Genomic DNA, 23,549 nt, shown 5'->3' on the forward strand with positions numbered 1-23,549 from the left:
AGCATGAGGTTGAAAAACAGACAATAGGTATCAGGATACGACTCCTCGTTGAACACGTTCCTAGTTCAAACACGATTGTCCTCTGTACACATTGTCATTGACAACACTTGAATGTCACATTCATAACTCCCCCCCCCCCCCCCCCCCCAAAAAAAAGAAAAGCCTCAAAACAATAGCTTCCACATGGTGCGATTTTACACCGGCCAAGAATATAGAGATTGAGGACTGCAAACGAGCGGAAGCCGGGGTTACTGTGCCTGTATAAATAATGTATGAAAGCAAAGAGGAACAGACGCACAGAGAGAAAATCCATGTCACTGTCGGTGGGAGGTACATCAGCAAAAATGCATGACCACCATCATTAATTTAGACTCTGCTCGGCAATAAAATCAGCGTTATTGTCATTTCAACCATCACGACAACTTCCCTCAATGCAATTCCAACCCTTGAAACAGACTTTTTTTTTTTTTTTTATGGACTCGAAAGTAATTAAGTGAGACCACTGGCGCGTCTTTCAATGGGAGCGCTCACCTGGAACGCAATCCTTGATCGGAACCTGAGACAGCGAACGCCTCGTGGACCACCCAGGCTCTGACAGATGGTCACTGCGGCATCAAGAACGCAATGACAGAAATGTGACCCGCCGGGATCTTGTTTTAATGCATAATACAGACATATTGAACTCCAAATGCAAGACCCAAAAAACATGCATGACCGCTGCGTAAAAGTCATCCGACACCTTTAAACCATCCAAAAAGCGACTGAAAATAGAGTGTTCCAACATTGCATAAGTTTAAGGACTTTCGAAAGAAGAGTGGAGATAATTGAGCTTCATTATCTTGCCGTGTATGAACTAGTTCCATGTCCTGCATGCCATGTGGCTGCTGGGAAGACTGCAAACTCGCAGCTCCGCCAGTATGTGAACGTAAGCTTTTCCTGCGCGCAACATCTTTAAGGGAACAGCGTGTTTAGTCATGATCTGAACGCACGGAGCGCATTTTGTTTTATATCAAGCCAATGTCTCGCCTCAGGTGTCACGTTGTTCAACAGAATGTTGTGTCCTCCTATGCATAACGGCAGCAGTGTTTTGTCCAAGGACCAAGATGGGGATTGATGTCATAGATTAATGAGCAGTTAAAAAAAAAAAAAAAAAGAACGAGTGAAAGAAAGAAGTCAGTGTTCAATGCAGGGACAGACCAAACAAGACTTGAGAAGTTCATGTTGAAGACTTTTCAATGGTTGGACGTAAGATGGTGTATCAAATTAAAATAGGCCAATTGATAGAATCCTGGTCAGTGAAATACACCTGCTGGTTCAATCAATTCAACAAAATGTAAAGAACTATGACAAATTCAATGGCAAGCAACATTGGCAAGGGGGTCCCGAGTAACATTCAGAAAGTCAGTTCCCCTCATTAAGCCGAAAACCAGTATGTGTGTATGTGTATATTGTGTGTGCGTCTGCGACAAATTAGGGGGTGGTAGTTGGTCCCATTATTATATGAAAACGAATTTCTTACATGTGAGCATGTTTATATGTATAAGTGTATAGAGGGGGTGGGGTGAAGCCGGTCTCCATTTCAACATGAAAACTAGTATCTGTGTGTATGTGTGCGGGAGGTCGGGGGGACCAAGTGACATTCAGAAAGTTGGTTCCCCTGATAACAGTTATCAAAACCAGTATCTGTGTGTATGTGTATAATACGTCTAGTGGGTGTGTGTGTGAGTGTGTGTTCATGAGGTGGGCGTGGTCAAGGGAGAGGAAGCCTTGGAGCGGCGAGCTGGTGTCACAAGAGCAGAGAGCGCACAAGAAGCAAACATCCAATGGGCCCAACTCTGCCTGTGCCTTCCCCTCCGAGTGGAAGCTGCACCCTGACAGCCTTTGTGGACGGCTTGTTTTTCTTTTAGGGATCGAGACAAGCATGGTTGCCCAGTTGATTCCGCTTGCAAATCTGTGAGCATGTCATCCTTCCGCTCCTCCGGTCAAACCGCTCCGCTTGGAAAGATGGGAAGGACTTACGGGATGAATATGATTTTAATAACAATACTGCTAGGGCAGGTGAGTAGCTTTGGAGTGACTCAACTGCGGGTTTTGTTGTTGTTTTTGCGTGTTGAAGCTGCGAAAAGTCCTTCCGGGACACAGACGCTGCACCTGCCCGTGTTAACTGGTTGGAATGATGTACTTAAATATGAGTAACTTTCAAAAATAGCATTTTACTTCTATTTTTCCACATGACGGATGGACAGACGGAGTACAAGTGCAAAATGAAAACACTCACAGGGAGCATGGCAGATGTGTAGCTGTACCTAATGTTCTGTCCCACTCGTGAACGCTTCACATTAAAGTCAACATGTTTAGCTTTCCTATTGGCGATTTTAATAATTGATTTCGAAGTCATGTCAATCATGCATGAAGACGTCCTGTCATTGCGGTAGTACGCAGAGAGGTAAGAGGTTAATTCAATTATCTATAGTTGTAAGCCTCCACCCCATCTCGCAACGCTACGTAACATGTGACCCCAGTGTCAACATGTTATTCCAACATTCGCCACAGTTTTCTGACTCGCGGCAAAAGCATCACGGAGGCTCCACCAAAATGTTCCTCTGAGGCCTTGCGAGGATATAAATATTTCTCCGCTGTGTCACATGTGACATGTTTGTCAAGGGCTGCAGGGTGCAGCGGGTTTGTCAAGATTTTTTACACGCCGATAGCGGCCATGCATCAAGTTCTGGCTCAGGCATGCAATATTGATAACTCCTCGCATCACTCTCCTTTCTATACGTCCAATGCGCGTTTGGATTGAAACCAGCTCCGGCTTGTAAGGAAAGCCGGCGTGGCGGACCTCTAATGGTTTAAACAGGCGCTGACAGCCCGGGTCCAGAGAGGTTAAGTGGCTCCAACTGAAAATTGACTGCGGCATTAGTGAGATTGACCCGAAGTAGGTCACGGGTCCAGATGCAGCGGCACGGATCCTTTCATGTGGCAAGAAACTGATTCAAGAAACGTGTGGTCCTTTAAATTATCCGCAGTTGTGCTCTGGATGAAGGTTAGGACAAAATAAGCATGCGGTGAACCCCGTCATATCGCGGTTCATATTTCGCGACCGCATTATATCGCAGATTTGGACGCGATAGCAGTACCCGTACACCGCTCCCAATTGGACATCATGAGACCATATTTTCATTGACAGAAAAGTGTATTTTTGTACTCTGATTGTACTGGATTTTCAATTAAATGCCCTTGACTGATTAATTTAGAAAATGAATGATTAATTGTTTACCTGGCTCACGGGTGAGCTAGAGCCCACCAATGCTGACTTTGGCTGAGTGGAGAGCCAATCGGTCGTTCTGCGCTGGCGGCTATCAGCTAGCTCCTCCTACGCTAAAATGACGCTCCTACCTTACACAACATTTTAATTACATGCATGAGTTAAGAGACCGTTAAGCGTCGTTGCGCTGCTAGAAATGCATCACGTAAAGCTCATCTATTATTATTATTAAAATTGATACTGATACTTGCGGTATTTTGACAAAAGCATGCCACAGATGCGCAGGCTATTAAGACACCTGGGAACTGTTGCAAAATGTGGAAAAAAAAATGTCTTCCGTAATTGCTATTATTGTTGACAAAATAGCGTGACTACGATGTTCCGAGTTCCCCCTCTGGTGTGCTTCTACTCGGCGGTGTTCCTCCCACACCCGCAGCTAGAAGCGGCAGCTCCGGTGTTGGGAGTACCTGACGAGCAAACGAGGGTCAAAAGGGGATGAAATTAAAAGCGCTCCGGGACTTGGCGTCGTTTCAAAGGTGTCACTCAAATATCCGGCAACAGGTTTGTTCACAATGCGAGGCCGTTTGACGTTCGCGTGTAGCAGGACGGGAGGGCGGTGACAGTCGACATCTCCGTGTTGTCTTTAGCACGTGCTAAGTCTTAATAGGGTAGCTTACTTTGTACTAACTTCCTATGAGGTGTCTTCTTCTCCTTAAGTTTAAACTTCAAGTGTCTGAACAGTCTCTCAGTGTCCCACTCGCTGACGCACACGCACACACACACGGGTGCCCAAGCACCCACATGGACACACAAATACTGTTTTTTCTATTGTAATGGGGACCAAAGTCACATGTGCACGCACGCATACACTCACACACTTTATATACTGGTTTTCACTTTGTAATGGGGACCAGCTATGTAACTGTCACTTAGGACACCATCTCAAATTCACACACGTACGTGCACGCACACACACACACACACACACGCTCACGCAACAACACAAACACATACATGACCTGCCAGCTGACTCACAGGAGCCCGAGGGGGCCACATGATGTTCTGCCGACAACATTCCGCACACACCTTAAGTTTGACGATTTATGACCTCTCACTTACATTAGACATTAACATGTGGGAAAATACACACACTCAGTGTCGAAGTTAATTCTTTATGAGGGGGTGCACCGAAGACTGTCAACTGGGGGTCTGCGCAAGGACACAACATTAGGAACACCTAGTCAACCTAATGAGATTATTCCATAAAAGAACTGCCTTTAAAAATATAAATAGATTTTGAGAAGCTAAATGAGCACCATGTTTGTGTTAATTGTCATTTTAACATGGGCCAGTAATAGAATTGCATTACATTTTAACACTCGCAAAACCTTTTTTTTTTTTTAATGTCAGATTTGATGCACTTGTAATTCATAGTTAGCTGACATGGCATCAGTTAAGGCCGATATCCGGACAGCATTATCCTGCTCGATATAGGAAGAGGGATTGTGTAGGTGTACCTAATGCTGTGGCCCTTCAGCGTAAATCGGCCTCACAAGCAAACAGCTGAAAAAAAAAATGGATAAAATAGACGCCATCAGTCGTCCTTTGGCCTCATGAGGCAGATGGCTGTTGCATCTTTTATCACGGTTGGCCCCGGAGAACAAGTTGTGCTGTAAGTCAAGTGTGAGGGTTTCAAAACACACGCACGGATCCTTGCACGAGAACACGTATGTGACACACAATCATTTTCCCTCTGTCAAAAACACTTGACGGCGGAGGAATGCTTTCGTGCGCAGGAGGCACGAGCCGGCTCCACTTGCTTTGCGTGCTGCAATTTGTTCCGAAATTTTTGTTGCTTGTTGTCCAATAACGTACAACACGGCACAACTATGTCACTTAGCTTCAGTCACTTGTTGGGATGCTACGTAGTCGTCAGAAAGCTATTTTTTACGCGTTCTGTTACATTGCTAAAGAAGCAGTTGGGGGAGAAAAAAAAAAAAAAAAAAAAGAAATCAGACGATGTAGGTGGGGCCCAATGCACTTCTGTTATTGTCTGGGGAACGCTGGGAGCAAAAACAAAAACAATGTTCCGGGGTTGTTGCTTTAAAATTGGCTTCCCAGACATTTTTGCTTTGGAACCTTTTCAAATGAAGCAATGATTATTAATTGTGTCTGTTAGCTGTAAGCGAGCCAGCTAAAGAGTCATTCTTCCTCTGCTGACTCCAGGGATGTAAAGCTATCTAGTGTTTACGTAACTACATTGCTATAGAAGGAGCAGAAAAAAAACATGATGTCACTGAAATCTGCACTTCGCATCCAGTGTGGGAAAATTGAGCGTGCGAGGCAGTGAAATAAAATTATCGGCATCAATCAACAAAAATGAGCTCAATTTTTCAATTTCAATTCCTCACTTTTACAAATGAATCTCCAAAATGTATTGCTGTGACATTTTTTGATTTTGAGATTTCGAGGGTAAAAACGCTTAAACTTACGGAGCCAATTGCGTCTTGCTTGTTGCCTTGATGTCCTCGTTTCCGGCTTGTGTTCCACATGTCGAGGATGATGTCTGTGATGATTGGCAGGCGGGGGTCTCAGCCAAGAAGGAGGTGTGCACGTCGGGCCAGTACACCACCGACGGAAAATGCTGCAAGCAGTGTCCGCCGGGCGAGGGTGTCGTCAAGCCGTGCGGAGCAACGCAGCCTGTGTGCGCGCCCTGCCTGGACAGTAAGCAACACACAAAAACTAAAATGCCAGCTAACCAATAGAAAAATGTATCTATATATATATTTGGAAAACGTTTTGGTGTACAAAATAAAATACAAACAGAAATGCTTATATATATATATTTTGTCAGCACACACAAGCCACCATTTAAAGTGGCTCTGAATAATCTCAATTAAGAATCAGATGTTCTAGTAGGCTTTTCCTCACATTTTTACTGTCACATTTCACGGCACAAGCCGAGAGCTTCCACAGCATCCAATGGCGGGAATAGCCGGCTAGAACAGCTGATTTTTATAAGAGGGTGTGCACACTTTTGCAAATAATATCTCAGTTATTTTTACTTCCCTCTGACATTTTTTTTTTTGTGCTGTTGAGTTGTACAGGTTATCAATCATATATGCGTTGAATAGCAATGCTAGTTCCCGTGAGCCCTTTTATGGTCGTTACCATTGCGTGTTAGCATTAAGCTATCTTGTGCTAACACTTTCACGGAAGCAGAGTATCAAGAATGCTAGAATCATGCACTCGTCTTGCTGATTCCCATTTTGGATAGCACATTAAAATAGTGATAGGCTTGTCAGGATGTTTTTCTAAGCACCCTTTGGCATTTTCCATCATGATTCCTAATTATCGGAGTACCGTAGAAGCTGGAAGATTCAGCCTCACTTGACAGCGTGTTAGGAGATCAGCCGGTAATCAGAGCTGACCGTCCGTGACCATGTAGGGAGTGAACCTCGTCCGGGCAGGGATTTTATGAGCACCGGCAGAAGATATAAGAATGGGAGACGGTCCAAATGTTGTCGAAAAAATATACAATGGAGGATTTTCAGCGCAGCAGACAATGTGTGAGGGTCAGAATGAAAGCAGTCAAGATGGCGGACGAACCCCAGAACAACATTCATGGTGCATCTGTTTCAACAATTGGATTGAAGGTTATTTATATGCGAGTCTGCCTTAGTCCATGAGGTCAAGAGGACACATTCAGACCGCAGAGGCCAAGACTGGTTCACAGGCAGGGCCGGCGCTGTTCTCAGGAACCAGCAAACCGATGTGGGTCAAGTCACAGATAAGGAGACGCACCATTCAGAAATGATACAGGTCGTGAGAGAAGTCAATGGGAGAACGCACAGCATTTAATGCACTTTTTTTTTTAAGAAGCCATCATTCAAGGGATGGAAGTTTTTTTTTTTTTTTTTAGCACCTTGATTTATTGTTTCCTTGTTGATTTAAAGGCCACTACCAAAAACAAGCCACGCTTTCAGAAAAAGTATCTTTTTGGATTCTTAATAAGCAAGTCAGTCATTTTGAATATGTCCAAGATTCTTCAGTGCTAAAACCCTAATGATATACAAACAATTTTTGAGCCATTTCTAACCAAAATATGGATGCATATTTGAAGGATGCCTAGTGGAATACATAGTACATTGCCTACAACAAAACAACTCTGGCATGAAGAACATTTTTGTCACAAGCTGCTGGCGAAGCGTGTGGCCAAAATGATTTAAAAAAAAACAAAAAAACAAATGCCTACCGGGTGTGATGTCCGTGCTATTTGGCTGAAAATAATGATCATTTCCATGAAATCAACTCTTGTGGCTTATTGCTCAACAGCCCCATCGGTGCTTCAGACTTGCAGTTTAGCTGCTTACTGGCTTTGTATCAAGTCCTGAAAAAAAACCAAGGAAAAAAAACAAAACAAGACATTGTGTCTGTAAAGAGAGGCAAGGTTGACAAAGTGCTTTTCAATGCAACATTAAAAACAAAAGTAAATCAGGTAGTCATAAATGACACAGAGCGGGAACACTGCTAACCCGAAGAGCGAGAGATGCGGAATTGACAAACATGAGTTAATGACACTGGCGACAGTGTAACCAAACAAAACAGGAAACCATAAAACATAAGTGGAGCAGGTCTTGCTATTCAAGATGACAGAATGCCAGCGGAGAAGTAAGCCAAGTCCAAGCCATTAGGAATTTGAGCGGACACCTACCATCTTAAACTTTAATAATAATGTCAGCATTTCACAAAGCTGTTAACTCCTATTGTCTGTGAAGGCAACACACAGAAATAGCAAAGCACACTCCCATATGCGCACAGGTTGTCAAATAAGAACAACTCAGGCAGAGCTGAGGACACGACTGAGCCAGGAAAAGAGCATCTGTAGCCTTGCTTTAAGCTCCCCCCCCACCCCCACCCCCACCCCGCATACTCCAGGCTAGCGTTATTAATGTATTGACTTGCATTATTGATGAACGGCATTATGATAATGGCTCTGAGAGCACTCGGGGAGGAGAAGGCAGAGGCAGCGGCACGTCTGAGTGTGTCTGGTAAGCAGGGCAACCCCCCCCCCCCCACTTCCCCCGCCCCGGCTGACCCCGCCGACATCCCTCCCCCACCCTTGCCCCCAGCTCGACCGCCACATAAAAGTTTGCACCCCAAAATGAGAGGAGGCCACATTTGATAGCATCACACAAGAACACTCGGGTTCATCTCGAGTGACACGACATCTGTCTGCACGGCCAAATCTCTCCACTTCATCAGTGCGACCACTGCGGCAGGTGGCCCGATGACGACGAACATGAGGTTTTGTCTGCAGAATATATACAGAGTGAAAAATAAATAAAGATATTAAAAAATAATTAAATATATATATATATATATACACACAAACACACACATATACTTATATATATATATATTTATGTATACATACACATACGCATTTATTGTATTTGATATAATGAAGAATCTTTCGTCTTTAGTTAATGGCATTTTATTAGTTGAATTTGCTATGGATGAGATCAATTTGATTTTTTTTAATATGTTCGTTATTTTATGATTCAGATCAATGGTACAACCTCCCTGAAAGAAGTACTTGGCTTTCCAAGTGCCACCACCATGACCAAAATTAAAATATAGTATAGTAATCCTAAGTGTTCATCAAAAAACGATAGGTTTAATTCCTAAAAAAGTATATTTAATGTGGCCACGGCTACATTATGCACAGTTTAAAAATCAACAGTGTTGAAGAAACACTCAAATAAATTTTTTATTACAATATACTGCACATAAACATCGGAATGAAAATGGTCCCGAAATAAATGTTAACGACAAACAGTTCTTAATTGAAAGATGAATTGCAAATGCATTGAACTTTAAAGTGAAATACAACTGAACTGTACTTCGGAGGAAACCCCATTTCATTTCAATTTTGTCTTCACTGCTCCATCACATTCCATCACCGCACGGCCGTTTACCGAGGCTCGCCGGTTGTGGAGAACGCCCATCTCCCGATTTATCCCCGTGTCGCACTCACACTGCACGCGCGCACAACGCTCTGGCAAATGGGTCTGTTGCATAATTTAGTGTGATTCCCAGTTCTCTATCCATCTGAAATACAATTCCATAAAACATTCAAACCTGATTCCATCCTCCGCGGGAAACAAGGCATTTAAAGTCAAAGGTCATAAAAAGGATTTTTTTTTGTAAGAACAGAAAAGGTCATGTGCTTATAACTTTGCTTTCAGGTGAAACCTTCTCAGAAAACTTCAGCCACACAGAGCAATGTCAGCCCTGCACCAAATGCACGGAGCTCTTCCGCATGGAGACGCCGTGCACGGACGCCAACGACGCCATCTGCGTGTGCAACTACGACTACTACCTGAACGCCCTGTCGCAGAGGTGCGAGCCGTGCACCAAGTGCCCCGTGGGCCAGGGCACGCTGCTCAGCTGCGAGTTGGACCACGACACCACGTGCGAGGAGTGCGGCGGCAACACGTACTCGGACCAGGAGAGCTCGCGGGAGCCCTGCATCCCGTGCACCACCTGCGACGAGGGCGAGGAGCTGCAGGCCTGCACCGCTGTCACCGACACCGCTTGTCAAGGTAAGACACTCGCACTAAATCTCAACGTCACGCATCAGAGGTGGGAGTACCTCACATCTTGTTAGCCTGATAGCATAATAGCTCAAGTCATTCCCGAGAATTTAGACGTAAATTGGACAAAGTAAAAGAGTGCGGATGCTTGGGATTCATCTTTTCTGAATTATCGCCATTTTTGGCTAGCAGGTTTTCTATTGAAATTCTGACAGTAGATTAAACATGAATTGAGCATTTATGCTATCAGGCTAATGATATCGGCAAGTCATAAGCGCTTAATCGGAGGCCGTTTTTTTTCTGATTCCGAAAAATAAGCCTTACTTACATTAGAGCTTCTAACGTGTTCAACTGAGCTCTAAGCCGTCAACAAAAGTCTTCCAAATCGTTATCAATTCAAAATGGAATTGCATTCACATCCCATGACCAGAGCCGGTCATGAATCCAAACAATGCCCGAGCATATTTGCGGTCGATGGCCGTACGTACAGTAGGAAACACTTGTCATCGACATCGACACACATCATCTCAATGTGACACTATCGTCATTGTTGATCCGTTGATCCAAATGTCATCCCGGGGCTCATCCCGCTGTCTTTGGCGATGCGTCTCCACCCGAAACGGACAAAGAGTCTTTCTCCTGGAAAGTTGAGGGATTACAGGAAGGTCACGTCTATGAACCGTGCTTAAGAGTTTCCTTTTATATCACTGTACCCTGTGGCTATCACACTTCGCATCTCAAATTCCCCACGGCTGCCGTCAGCGGCCACCTCGACGACCCGATGCCTCTCAGATTAAATCAATGCTTTTGTCCCATGACAATGAAAGGAGTGTGCTGATCAGTCGGGAGGCGGCTGTTATCACAGTCCAGTCGGAAGCCGTCTCGGGCTGAAGGGAATCATTTGTGCCTCGCTCATGAGCCTTCGAGACCTTCGAGTTTGGCCTGTGGACATGTTTTGTGTGACATCATTGTGAAGTACTCACTCCAATCGCCGCATATTATGCACTATAAGAGCTGTATCTAGAAATAAAAAAAATCCTTGCAAAGACAATACCACCATATATACAGTGAGAGAGCTACAGTTAGTCAAATCAAGTCAAGCCAAGTTTGGAGAGCGGAAGCGGCAGTAAAACAGGCCAAAATCCAGATCTTTCACGAAAACAGGTATTATTCACGGGTATATATGAATAAATTCTAACAAGCCAGGTGAGGGTTGATGACGATTCAGGAATCAGGTCGAGTTTGTTTCGACATGGAGGATTCACCTTATAAAAGTGTCTCGTCAGGTTTATTGGACTTGTGATGTGCCGCTGTATCATTAGCGTGCGGTTTAGCAGCGCAATACTTGTAGTGTGTCACCGCATTGTCACACATGAGTAAGATTGTGATCGGGCGTGTAATGCAAACGTTTCAACACCGCACACCTGCACTGCTGCTTTACTTGGAATATTCCCCTTTCACTCTCACTGACTCAATTAACAGCCGTCTGAATTTTTGGGCACGGGCAAATGTGTTGGATGGTCCCCATTGAGTGGAAAAAGCACAGACCAAAAAGCTATTTGATTTAAATGGAGACCCTGAAACGTCTTCCAGTGAGGGTGGTTCTTTAATGCGACTTGATTGCTTTGAGAGAGAGAGAGAGAAGGCTGTCGGTTTGGGAAGATCGGGATCTAAGGGGCCAGAACCGCACTACATCCTTTAAGATAACCAACACGGCACATCACGTGACGAATGTGAACTTGCTCGGTTTTCCAGCCGCGATAGCCGGAGGGCGGCGGCGCCGCAGATCGGCGGCATCATCATTCGTCGCTCTAACCTAATCACAAGCTCCTTATTCCCCGCGTAATCTTTTTAGCCGAGCACTCGCGTTATCGCTGCCTCCGAATCTGTAGCGCTGCCAGCCGTCCGTATGCATTAGCAGAGTCAAACGACAGCGGCCCGAAGGCTGCGACTCAGTCAGTCAGGCGGGAGGGTGGAGAAAGAGCGAGTGAGCCGCCGCCGCCGCCGCCCGAGTAACGACAAGTCGTAACTTGAGATTTTGGTGGAGGCACCACAACATCCTTTTGACTAACCTGTAGTTTGCAATCGCAACCGACGCTGTTTGTAATTACTGGCGCAGTATATTTGCTGTTGGATTGAAGGCATGGTGGAATCATTGAAATGAATGGAAATGGCATTTACTTGTTGTGCCCCCCCCACCCCACAAAAAAGAACAACAAATTGTGGAATGTAAAGAATTAAACAGTTTTCACTTTTTTTTTTTTTTTTTTTTTAGTTGAATGGACAATGTCAATCCTGCTTTTTACGCCTACAGAAAGCGATGGCTGTAGGAACGTTTTATAATGTACACCTTTGGGCATGATTATTGATGTATATTGTGAGACGAGAAGCTAAGTTTGCTCGTTTGTAAAAAAAAAATTGGATTTGTTTACTGTAGGGTCACAATGTGACACGGATGCTATTCATTAGCCCATCTATTGCGTTTTGCATTGTTAGCATTAAGATAAGTGATCTTTCCACTTGACAGCGGTGACAAGTGTCTGTTTGGTCTGTTTGCTTGGTTGTTTTAAATACCTCAAATGTACTTGGTTAATTTTATGTTTAATGTAGTTTTAGTACATTTCAAGTAGGGGAGGAAATAAACAGCTTAAATGCTCTTTTTTGAAGAATTGCTCACTATCTGCCAAAGTGCTGCTTGCTGTGAAGCAAGGTTATTTTAGTTCATGAAAACTAACAGAACAACTCTAACTAAAATTGAAAAAAAAAAAAAAAAAAAAAAACAGTTTCCTGAACGAATTAAAACCAAAAATGCTTTTTTAAAAAAAATAACACTAACTGAACCTACATTTTACATTTATGAAAGTAACAAAACTAACAATAATTATACCAAAATTGTCAATTTTATACAGTACCTGCATTTGATTGATGGATGGAAAAAAATATATATATATTTTGTTGATGTTTTACCACACAAATACCATGGTTTTTACTTTTCAAATCTTGCACGCAAGAAATGCACACATAAACAACAACAAAAAAAAACTAATACCACATTAACACTAATAAAAAATAAAACTAATAAAAAAAAAACTAACAAACCTCCTTGGAAAGCAAATTAAAACTACTTTCAAAAAACAAAACGCCCAGCGAAATAAAAACCAACTCAAATAAAAATTGGCTAACTATCATAACCCTGCTGTGAAGTGAATGGCGGCTTTGTCATGCTACATCGCTGAGTGGAGGGTCTGAGTGCCAGATACTTATCTCAAAACATACGGCTTCACTCCGCCGTGAGCTCAGTCAAAGGTCGAACGTGACCTGTGACGCGTGCATAAACTTCCCTCACAGATATTAAGACAACAGCACAGAGTAATCCCGGGTCACGGGCAGCACAGAATCAGTAATAAAATGAAACTCTGGAGTTGCAAAGCTGATATTTTCAGTGATGCTATAAAGCTGTCATGAATCCGCCACTATATACGGACATGAATGGACCACTTGGAGCAGCAAGGACTTGCTTCTTAAAACTGGGGCGCAATCAAAGCACAGATTTTAGAGTAAAATGCGTGTCAACACCTGAGTCGGCTTTCCGTGAGTGGGCGTGGCCCGCCTGCCTTTAACAATGTCCTTTCACGCCTTGGTTAAACTTGTGTGAACTTATCAACTTATCTCCTCAACGCTCTGTTTGCAACCTTGTTCTTTCTTTACATCGCTTCCGGGGTTTGGCTGCACTTACGTGTGCTGCCCCATCGCCCCAAAGCATGTGTTCCATTATTCATACACATTTAAAACGTACTCAACCATGACCCTGAATTTTTTTTTTTTTTTTTCTACTCTGGCTTGTTTGCTATACTACTAGCGCATCTGCTACTATTGGAGACAAATTCCCTTTTTTGGTGTAACATACTTGGCTAAAACAGATGATTTAGATTTATATTGCGATTATAATGTTAATATATATATATATATTATGGAGACAGACAAAACAATACTCAAGGCATATATTCTTTATCCTCAGCAAAAAATGAATGATAATTAGTGGGGGGATGACTTAGCCAAGGCTACTTATTGAACTGGTGAGGAGGAGGAAGAGGAGGAATGAGCCATTCCAGCGTTTGGTTGACCTTAACAATCGACAGGCTCACGGAGGGGGCGGTGGGGGCTGTCCTTTCCTTCCACAGCCGTCCATGAGGATTTGACTGACGTGAAACGAGTCAAATGCCAAAAGTAAAATGCCACGGACATTCCGGATTTAGTGTGTCCACAACATTAGCACATCAATAACCGGGAGGAATCCCCAGTGGGCCCCGGGCCATCGGATGCTGATCTTTGTACGGCACAGTCGTTTATTGTGTGCCTTCGACAGACTTGTGCCACCTCTGACAGCAGTCCTCAAGTCGCATAAGTTGCCAGTCATGCACACTATGATCATTGTCGTTTGAATCGTCCCCTTGCGGACAAACGACATTTTTGGGAGGTGATGTGGGACGGGGGGGGGGGGGGGGGGGGCGACCACGAGACACTTGCACTCTGGCTCGTGCCTTCCCTCAGCCAACGGTCAAAAGTGTCGCGCGGCGAGTCGAGCTTGATTGGCGTGTTTTCGTCACGGTCAACATTTATGTCATTAGAAAAATGTATTACATTACATTTTTTGTAAATGTATTACATTACATTTTTCCCAACCATAATAACAATGTGAAAAAAATATTTTTGCCAATTCATTATTTTGAAAAAAAAAAACTAAAGTGAAGCGCTGTGAATCCTTATTTTGAATTATTTACCACTCACATTTGATTGTTACAGCCTTCAACTAAAGTTCTTTTTTTTTTTTTTTGAAATCCTCAAAATTCTACACAAACTTGGATCTTGACGAGTTGCAAAAAGGAAAACTATCCAAAGAGTGCAAATATGACAAGAAACGGGTCGCAAAATGCCCACCACACCCCGAGCGACAACAGCCAAAGGCAACTGAAAAACTGCAACCCTGTATCGAGTTTGAAGCTTCACATACAGTATACTATACCGTGTAATTTTCCATTGAACCACAAAAACATGGCGCGATTGTCAAGGAAGAAGCGAAATGCCACAATGAGAGGAAGCCAGCTAAAATACATAGAAATATTTGAACAGATTGATGGCAATGATCAATCGCCCCATTCACTGTATCATTTCAGAGACAGAGACTCTCCACACTTTGCTTTCTTGCCACAGGTATCTATAAAAAACATTGATACACATTTTGGGATTTAATTAAGAACCTTACGGACAATTTAAGAGTCTCCGATTACCCTACCGACCATATTTTGGGAATGTTTAAGAAAACCAGAGTAAACGAGGAAAACTCACACAAGAGCAGGGAGATGATATTTGAACACAGAAACTCAGAATTATGAGGCAGAAGAAATTGGATACTTATAATGCAATCGATTATTTGATGATTCATTTTCAGAACTTAAATCTCTGACAAATAAAGACGAGGTCACCAAAAGTGTCGCCACTGCAGAGATGGAGAAAGACAGCAAAGCGTGAAAGAACAGATGCCGAAAAACATGCTCCGTTCGATAAAAGCGATGGGGTTACTCCTCTGCGCTCTCCAGTTTCTCTGCTTGACCTCCACGAGTGCTGATTGCATTTTGTCGCAGAGCGCGCACACGCACAAGGAAAAATGAGAGGGGGGGGAATCATGCAAGGAAGGAACTGCAGCCTCAAGGAGAAAACTGAAGCAACGGGAATATTCCTGATTGTTTCATTTTTCGCTTTATCGGCGGAGCCGGGCAGGTTGCGACAGCGTTGTGGTCACATTTTTATCCCAAAAAAATAAGCGTTAAGCTTGTAAGTATATGTTGACAGAGGACCAACATCTGCTTCAAAGAGGGAGAGGAATGATTCAGGTGTGGCTGCCATCCACACACACACACACGTACATACATACACAGTTACTGGTTTTCAAGCTGTGTGGGGACCTAATGTCACTTGGGAGGCACACCCAGACCTGAGACACGCGTGCACGCACACGTGCACACGTGCACACCCCACACTCACCCACACACCAAAACTGGTTTTCAAGCAAAGTGGGGCCCAAACATGAGGCTTACCTAGACCTAACACACACACACACACACATTTATACTCATTTACTCATACACTCACTTGCAGGCACACGCATTTCGTTCAGTCAGTCAAATCACTCAGTTAGGCACTCACTCACATTTACTCACTCGCAGGCAAACACACACACACAACCTTAATGGACAATATAATGGTTGGGTTGGAGGCCCATGCGGTATTCCGGTAATTTCACGGACAAATTCCTACTAGTAAATACAGACGTAAGTGTTTAGTTTTTTTGACACGAGTCATCCGCTCCAACTGCTTATTTTGTCAGTGGCACTTCTTACAGCTTTTGTGACCTCAATCACAAGTTGTATTCTAAAACAACAGGATTCAAGGTAGTCAGCTTTAAAATTAAATTAAAACCCTGTTGTCCATTGTTCCGTTTCAAATAAAAGCATTTTCCATCACACTCTATACACATCAACTTTTATCCAGGACAGTGCCAAAACATGCTGAATTGAGCAAGGGGGAGGCGAGAGACCCTCCCACCCCCACCGCCACCCTAGACGAGACAATCCATTATGATCTTAGGGCCCCCCCCCCCCCCCTTTTTTTTTTTTTTTTTTTTTAAACTGTTCATCCTTGACATATGAAGATCAGATGGATGCAGAGATGGGAGGTGATAACGGAACTAAGCGAATAAAAGGATATAACCAGGTAGACTGGACACAAACTGTATTGAGTTACCGTCTTTGAAAGGCCGGTTCAGAAAGCAGAGAGCCGCCAAACGAGCGCCGGCGATTGTTCGGAAAGAAAACGTCTGTTCAAGAGGCAGTAAAATGCGAAGAAAGGTTTTGGGGGTTGGGGGGGGGGGGCGGTCGCTCATATCGCGTGGGACAAAGAGGATCTTTGTCAGGGATTGGTGTCTGCTTTCAAGTGTGCAAAAAGACAGAGACGGTGAAAAGGGAGGGAAATCAATACACTGCAGTGGATCACAAGACTTATTGAGCTTTTGGCCATGACGTCACTTCCAAGTGGGAGTCGCTCCGAACATAGACATATATATATATACATACATAGTACATACACATACATACATACATATATATATAAAGATGCCATGGCGCTAGTCATGCGGTAAATTGGCTTATGATTTCTAGTTAATGACGTAGCATGATTAGTAATCATGGCAGCGAAATAGAAAAAGTCAAATCATCTTTACCCACTGGAATGAATGGAAAAGTCATTCATCGGTTCCGTCGTCACACACCGAAAACATTTTTTCAATAACAAAAAGGGAAGACGAGAATATTGTACAGTGTCTGCGGTAATAGTAGTCATTCTTTGCAGAGGACAAAGAATGCATGGCTTCGAGTATTGATGTATCGGCAGTTTACGTGTGTACCGTTTATGCTCAAATAACCGTTTATTTAAGGGTTATAATTCCAAGGTACCATTTCATTGTTTGTTAGATAAACACTTAATTAATTAAGGCAGTATTTAATTGTACTGTAAATTTCAACTGGGAGTGGCCCAAAAAAAAAAAAACAAAACCTGTCTTTTTTGCATGTCAAAGCAAAAAAAATAAAAAATCATCTGAACGATGGCTAATAGCTCATATCAAGTCACCACTGTATGCTTTAGTCCAATGTCTGCTTTCATTGTTTTTGTTTTTAGTTTGGCCACCCAGAAGTACCCTGGCGCCCATTGTTTACAAACATTATAAAAAGGTGTATTTACTTACGCGCCAAGCAAATGTTCATTTATCGCATTTTACAGGATGTCAAAAAAGTGGCAAACCCTTTCAAGTGATCTTAGAGAAATCAATGGCTCTAAAGAGCGAAGGATTGATTGCATATTGCATTTCACTTTCAAAATTCCGGGCTCTGGCTAAAAGCTGGCCACACAGCATCCATCTAAATAACATTTGAAATGTTTTCGCCTCGTCACGGCACTCAGCCGCCCTCGAGGTACCTATTCCCCGTTCCTCGGCATGACTTCCTGTTGTCGGCGCTGTTGAGTAACAGTAAAGTAGGTGACGAGGTGGCGAGGTTCCCACAAACACACGCGCTCGCCGATAATGGACGGCTAAAGTGGAGCCGGCTGAACTGGATGTGGCAAGTCGCTCTTTAACCCTTTGGGTTAAGATGATCGCCGCACTTAACATATCCTTCCTTCACATTGCTCTTTGCTCCTCACAGTGCAGTACCACTCCGTGTCACCGACGCCCTTCACCGAGCCCGCCTACATCGACTTCCCCATAGACGACCCCCCGTCGGACGGCCCGACGGACAGCAGCGCCGCCGCCACCACCACAACTGACGGCGACTCCCACGAGCGCATCTACCAGAGCCTGAACGACAAGCTCATCCCCGTCTACTGCTCGGTCCTGGCGGCCGTCGTGGTCGGCCTGGTGGCCTTCATCGTTTTCAAGAAGTGAGCACAGGAATCATTTGCTACATGGTCCACGGTGGAAAAGTACTGACATGTCTACCGTAGACAAGGGGATCGCGAACATCGGTGACGTAGTGACCTGGACGAAGCGCGGTTTAAATCTGCGCAAGGGTGGGCTAAACTGGGTTCCGGTATTTTCACAGACACCAAGCTTGGCGCAGCTAAAAATGTGCATTTTGCGCCGTTGTGGGCGTGACCGCAGCTGACTTGATCCACTGCCCATGAAGTGTACAGATAACATTACATATTTAATGATTCGTCTGTTCTCCTGGGGGGCACACCCTGCTGCTCAGTGTTATATATTAATGCACAATATGTTCACGTGATGGGAGGGCATATGTCGCACTGCGCATTCACAAAGGGCTGACTTCTTCTTCCCCATCGCCGTGTAGGTGGAACAGCTGCAAGCAGAACAAGCAGCAGGCCAACAACTGCGCGTCCAACCAGAACCAGACGCCGTCGCCCGAGGGCGAAAAACTGCACAGCGACAGCGGCATCTCGGTGGACAGCCAGAGTCTGCAGGAGCACCTGGGCCAGACCCAAACGCACACAGGTAATCAATACCTGCTCGGAAGGCACTACTACCCTTCATTCTTTAACTGCCCAGTAGACAACATTACAAAAGCGAATGATCCGTATTTGATTAAATCAACTCCGCAACCTGGCCTCTCTGCTACTGTTTTTGACTGATTCATGTCCTACCTCACAAATCGAAGTTTATTTGTAGGTATGGATACATGAAATAGAGTGCGGGGTGCCGCAAGGGTCAATTTTAGGCCTAATTCTTTTTAACTAACATTTTATTTTATTAAATCAACTCCGCAACCTGGTTGGCCTCTCTGCTACTGTTTTTGACTGATTTATGTCCTACCTCACAGATCGACGTTTATTTGTAGGGATGGATACATGAAATAGAGTGCGGGGTGCCGCAGGGGTCAATTTTAGGCCTAATTCTTTTTAATCTATACATGATTCCCGCTGGGGACGTCATCAGGAGGCGTGGCATCAGCTTCCAGTTTTGCCGATGACACACAAATCGATAGCCTTCACAACTGCATTTGAGATATGAAGTCAAAGACGGCAGTGAATTTCCTACAGGGCAACAAGGAACAAAACAGAGGCGTTCATGATTAGTCCTGAAGGAAAGGGAGAAAAACCTTGGCCGAAATGACACGACGTGAACCACATGTACATTTGCCGTTCCAGTGGTCACAATGGACGAGGACCCCTGCCTGCTGCTGCCCCTGCACACTCGAGACAAGGTGGAGCAGCTGCTGTTCAACGGCGGCGAAGGGGACGACTGCAGCATGGAGGACGACTGGTGCAACCTGGCCGGCCTGCTGGGCTACGAGGAGGAGCGCATCGCCGCCTTCCGCCAGGACCAGCACCCGGTGCGCGCGCTCCTGTCCGACTGGGCCGGCAAGGACTGCGCCAGCGTGGAAGCGCTGTGCACGGCGCTGCGCAAGATCAACCGCGACGACATCGCCCAGAGTTTGGCGCTCAGTCCCGCCACCCCTAAGCCCACCGCCACCTCGGTGGTGTAGCCGGCGAACCCGTGCTTCATCTTTATCTGGACATGGAAGGAAATTAGCTTTCGCTGGTTCGCTCCGCAATCATTCCAATGTGGATAGAAGCCTGTTCTCCCTTCTCTTGGCTCTCGGCGTTACGAATAGCCGCAGTTGTACCAAAGACGTGTTAAAGACTCCAGGCCGTAGCTGACAAGCACCATTATTTACATTTTCGCCTCTTCTTTTTTTTTTTTTTTTTTGCATTGAAAAATGGCCGCCTACCGGATGAATCGTCCATTCAACCAGGGGTCTGGATCCTCGCAAGCGTGACACGCTGAGGGGAGGATGTTTGGATTCTTTCGAAATGGACCTCTTCACCGAGGAATAGTCCGCAAACGCCAGGACATGGATCACAGACGCTGGAGGTCGTTGAACTCTTAATCATCACGTGTAACGTAGACCAAATCCCCACACCCACTCGCAACATGTAACCATGCATGGATTTAGTGTAGAAAACATACGAGGTACGTTTCAAGACAAACAACTTCATGACATTTATATGAGCGGGTATATCGTAGTTCTTCAAATCGTGTCTATCCTTCTTTTTACACCAAGTACAAGATAGAAAAAACATTTAATTACAGTAAAGGCCGAAGTGTTCTTCAAAAACAAGACGGTGTTTTAATTCCTAAAAAGGTACATTCAATATCGATGTTTAATGAGTATCTTTTGATTCAATTTTATTTTAACCACTTGAAAAAAAAATATTCAATTAATCTGTAATGCTCCAAAAAGTTAAATGGCAACCAAAAACTTGTTATAAAATAAACAAACCATTCTCGATCGGACCTAAAAGTTAAATACAACCGAACTCAACTAATTCTTTCACGTACCACTAGAGGGTGCGCTAATAAGTATGCAAATAAACATCTCCCTTTTCCCATTAGGGTCACAAAAAAAAAAAAAAATGTAAATTTGATTCGCTCATAGACAGTATTATTTCCACACAGGAAGTCTGAACTACATTGCTAACCAAAACAACAGCACCTATCAATGAAAGTGAGGCATCCCAACACTCAGTATTAAAGATGATCTCATGTTAAAAAGGATTGCATATGATTCCGTGTACTATTTATCCAATTTGTACAAATAAAGGCCTCCCTCTTCCGACTCTCTGTCACTATTTGCAGAAAATGCGGAAAATTAAAAACATCAATTAATCGATTAACCTTAAAGAAAATTTGAAGAATATTTTTGGGGGGGGGGTTTGCTTCATGGGAGTCATTTTAAATAAACAATTGTACATTATATACGTTTTCCATTATGCCCATCCCTTTTCTACGCGGCAAAATGTGCACATTAGAAGCCAGTGTACTGCAAAGCAACTGCGTGCCCACAAACCATATGCTACACGTGACACAGCAGCGCATGCAGACAGCATAGCAAGCCGCAAAACCAACCAACCAACCGACTGACGCACGTGTGATCAGGATGCAAAAGAAAATGCAGGTTTCCCCTCGCTATCCTTTCTCAGGGTATCGCCAACCTCCGACCGACGCGACGATCCAGGCGGTGGCTGTCCAATTTGTCAATTATGCTGCCCAGAGAGCAAATCAAGCACCTATTTTTTGAAAATGTATTTCTGAATCGGATTTTTTTTTTTTTTTTTCAACTGCGCGCTTAGGGGAGGGGGGGGGGGTGATATTTGAAGGAGCAAATGTTCTTGTTACGCAAATGAAGGTATTCCCACTCGTTTTCATATTTGTTGCTTGATTGTAGCACTTCAACGTGCTTTGTCTGTTTTACATCACAAGTGCCTGGCGACTATTTCAGGGCTTCTTGATGTTGTACAGTTTTCTTTTGGGATGTGTTTGTCACAATTGTGTTCCTGTAAATAGATCCATTTTCTTTCTTTTTTTTTTTTTTTTTTTTTTTTTTTTTTTTTTTTTTTTTTAGTAAAAGACCAACGTACAAATGGATATATTGGAAAACAAGATTGCATGCATGTTGTGTAATAAAAAGCCTCCCGTGTGTTACTATAACTTTCAAGTGTGTCCAACATTTGGAAAACTGTGAGCGGACACTCTTTCTCTGGACAGTATTTTGTTTCAAGCGGAGAGGTTGTGCGGCAGTGAAGGTGATTACGTCCGGATTTTTGCACTTGAGCGTCGTGTCGTAGTGATTATGCAAAAATGAGGGGAGCTCTCCATGTACAGCTCTGTCTGACCATTACTGAATGTTCCTCATATACTAACATACTGTATTATACTTAATGTGAATTTCTGAGCTTCTTCTACGTCGAAAGTAATAAAAGGTCATGAATCCGTTTCAATTATTCAATAACTGCCACCTAACGCGAGAATATGTAATCGTATGCTGTTAAAATAAAAGCTTCAAAATCCTTGTGTGTTAATGATGACATCATTATAAAGCATGTCAATGAATTGAGTTTTTGTCACATTTTTTTTTCCCCCAATTCAGTGGACAATGTTGCTCCTTCTGGTGTGCCTGCCTTGGCCATCTGGGGGCAGTAAAATACAGAAACAGAAGTACACACTAAGAAATTTCTACAACTGACTTAATTGGATGCGGCAATATTAGTCTTTCTTCGCAGGGGATAAAGAATATGCCTGCTATAGTCTGTCTACATGTGTGATCAAATATCCATTTTTTAAAGATTATGACACCGCACCATTTGTTATATATATATCTATATATATATATATATAGATATAGATATATATATAGATATTTATTTATTTATTTATTTTTTATTAAACAAATGGATAATTCATTATACAATTAAAAGTGACCAGCACAAAGTAAGAGATTATCCATCAAAATGATATTGCTCTCTGACAAACTTGGATGAACTCATTTCATGGTGTACCAGCCAGGCCATTGTTACTTACTGTGAAAATTGAGTTAACCATGGCAAGATTTGGCCTCAAATTCACAAAACTCCCCGTGGCATGTAACCCAAGCCATACAGGACCCCCGAGGGTTCTAAAGTGGCAAAAAGTAGTTCACGCTTGACGCATGTGGCCCCGGGTCGGAGACAACAAACATCCCGTCAAGTCAATGAGGTCCATGCAGTGACACGAGAAGCTAACGAGGCATGAAACACACACGCTGGCCACATTTGCCCCCCCCCCGCCGCTTCGATATTATTCCAAGTCACCGTGGGGTTAAGTCCAATTTACGTACCGACAGCGGGGCCCGGTTCGGAAGTCAACCCGGGTCCAAATGGGAAACACATTCCCGCTCTAACTGCGCCGAACCCCCAAGTGGGTCGTTTGCCAGGAATGTTGGACGTGTGAGGGGAACCGTGTGTGTGCAAAGGACACGGAAGGCCGACAAGAGCATGGAGGCCATGTTAAGTTGAGTTGAGTTGAAGAATTTTCTTACTTGATACACAAAGGACAATTCCTCTCAAATTATATTCACAAATCTGACTTTGTGAGCACTTCTCCTTTGCTGAGATCATTTGTGTGGCATATCATGATATTGAGAACACCACATGATTACTGCACAGGTGTGCCTTAGGCTGCCCACGATAAAAGGCCAGTCAGAAATGTGCACTTTTTTTGTATTGGCATCTTACACCACCTAAAAAAAAAAAAAAGTGCTTCAAGTACCACCATAAATGACCAACATTAAAATATA

General features: G+C 43.7%; 2 protein-coding genes across 2 annotated transcripts in view; one reads left to right on the forward strand and one right to left on the reverse strand.

Annotated features, from left to right (window-relative positions):
* Positions 1-23,549, reverse strand: part of slc4a1b (solute carrier family 4 member 1b (Diego blood group)) — a 40,087-nt gene that overhangs the window by 9,630 nt on the left and 6,908 nt on the right. The window contains exon 3 of the mRNA XM_086016523.1: positions 5,761-5,985. The gene's annotated coding sequence lies outside the window, so the exon portion shown is untranslated. The remainder of the gene's footprint in view (positions 1-5,760; positions 5,986-23,549) is intronic.
* On the forward strand, positions 1,796-22,284 carry ngfrb (nerve growth factor receptor b). Its single transcript, XM_086016531.1, has 6 exons — positions 1,796-2,058; positions 5,851-5,992; positions 9,520-9,876; positions 18,123-18,357; positions 18,768-18,928; positions 19,582-22,284. Exons 1-6 carry the CDS (start codon positions 1,960-1,962, stop codon positions 19,917-19,919), a joined length of 1,332 nt encoding a protein of 443 aa, XP_085872657.1. The 5' UTR covers positions 1,796-1,959; the 3' UTR covers positions 19,920-22,284.

Source organism: Filicampus tigris, chromosome 19, assembly GCF_054856515.1.
Source record: "Filicampus tigris isolate MCC_2025a chromosome 19, RoL_Ftig_1.0, whole genome shotgun sequence".
NCBI lineage: Eukaryota > Metazoa > Chordata > Actinopteri > Syngnathiformes > Syngnathidae > Filicampus > Filicampus tigris.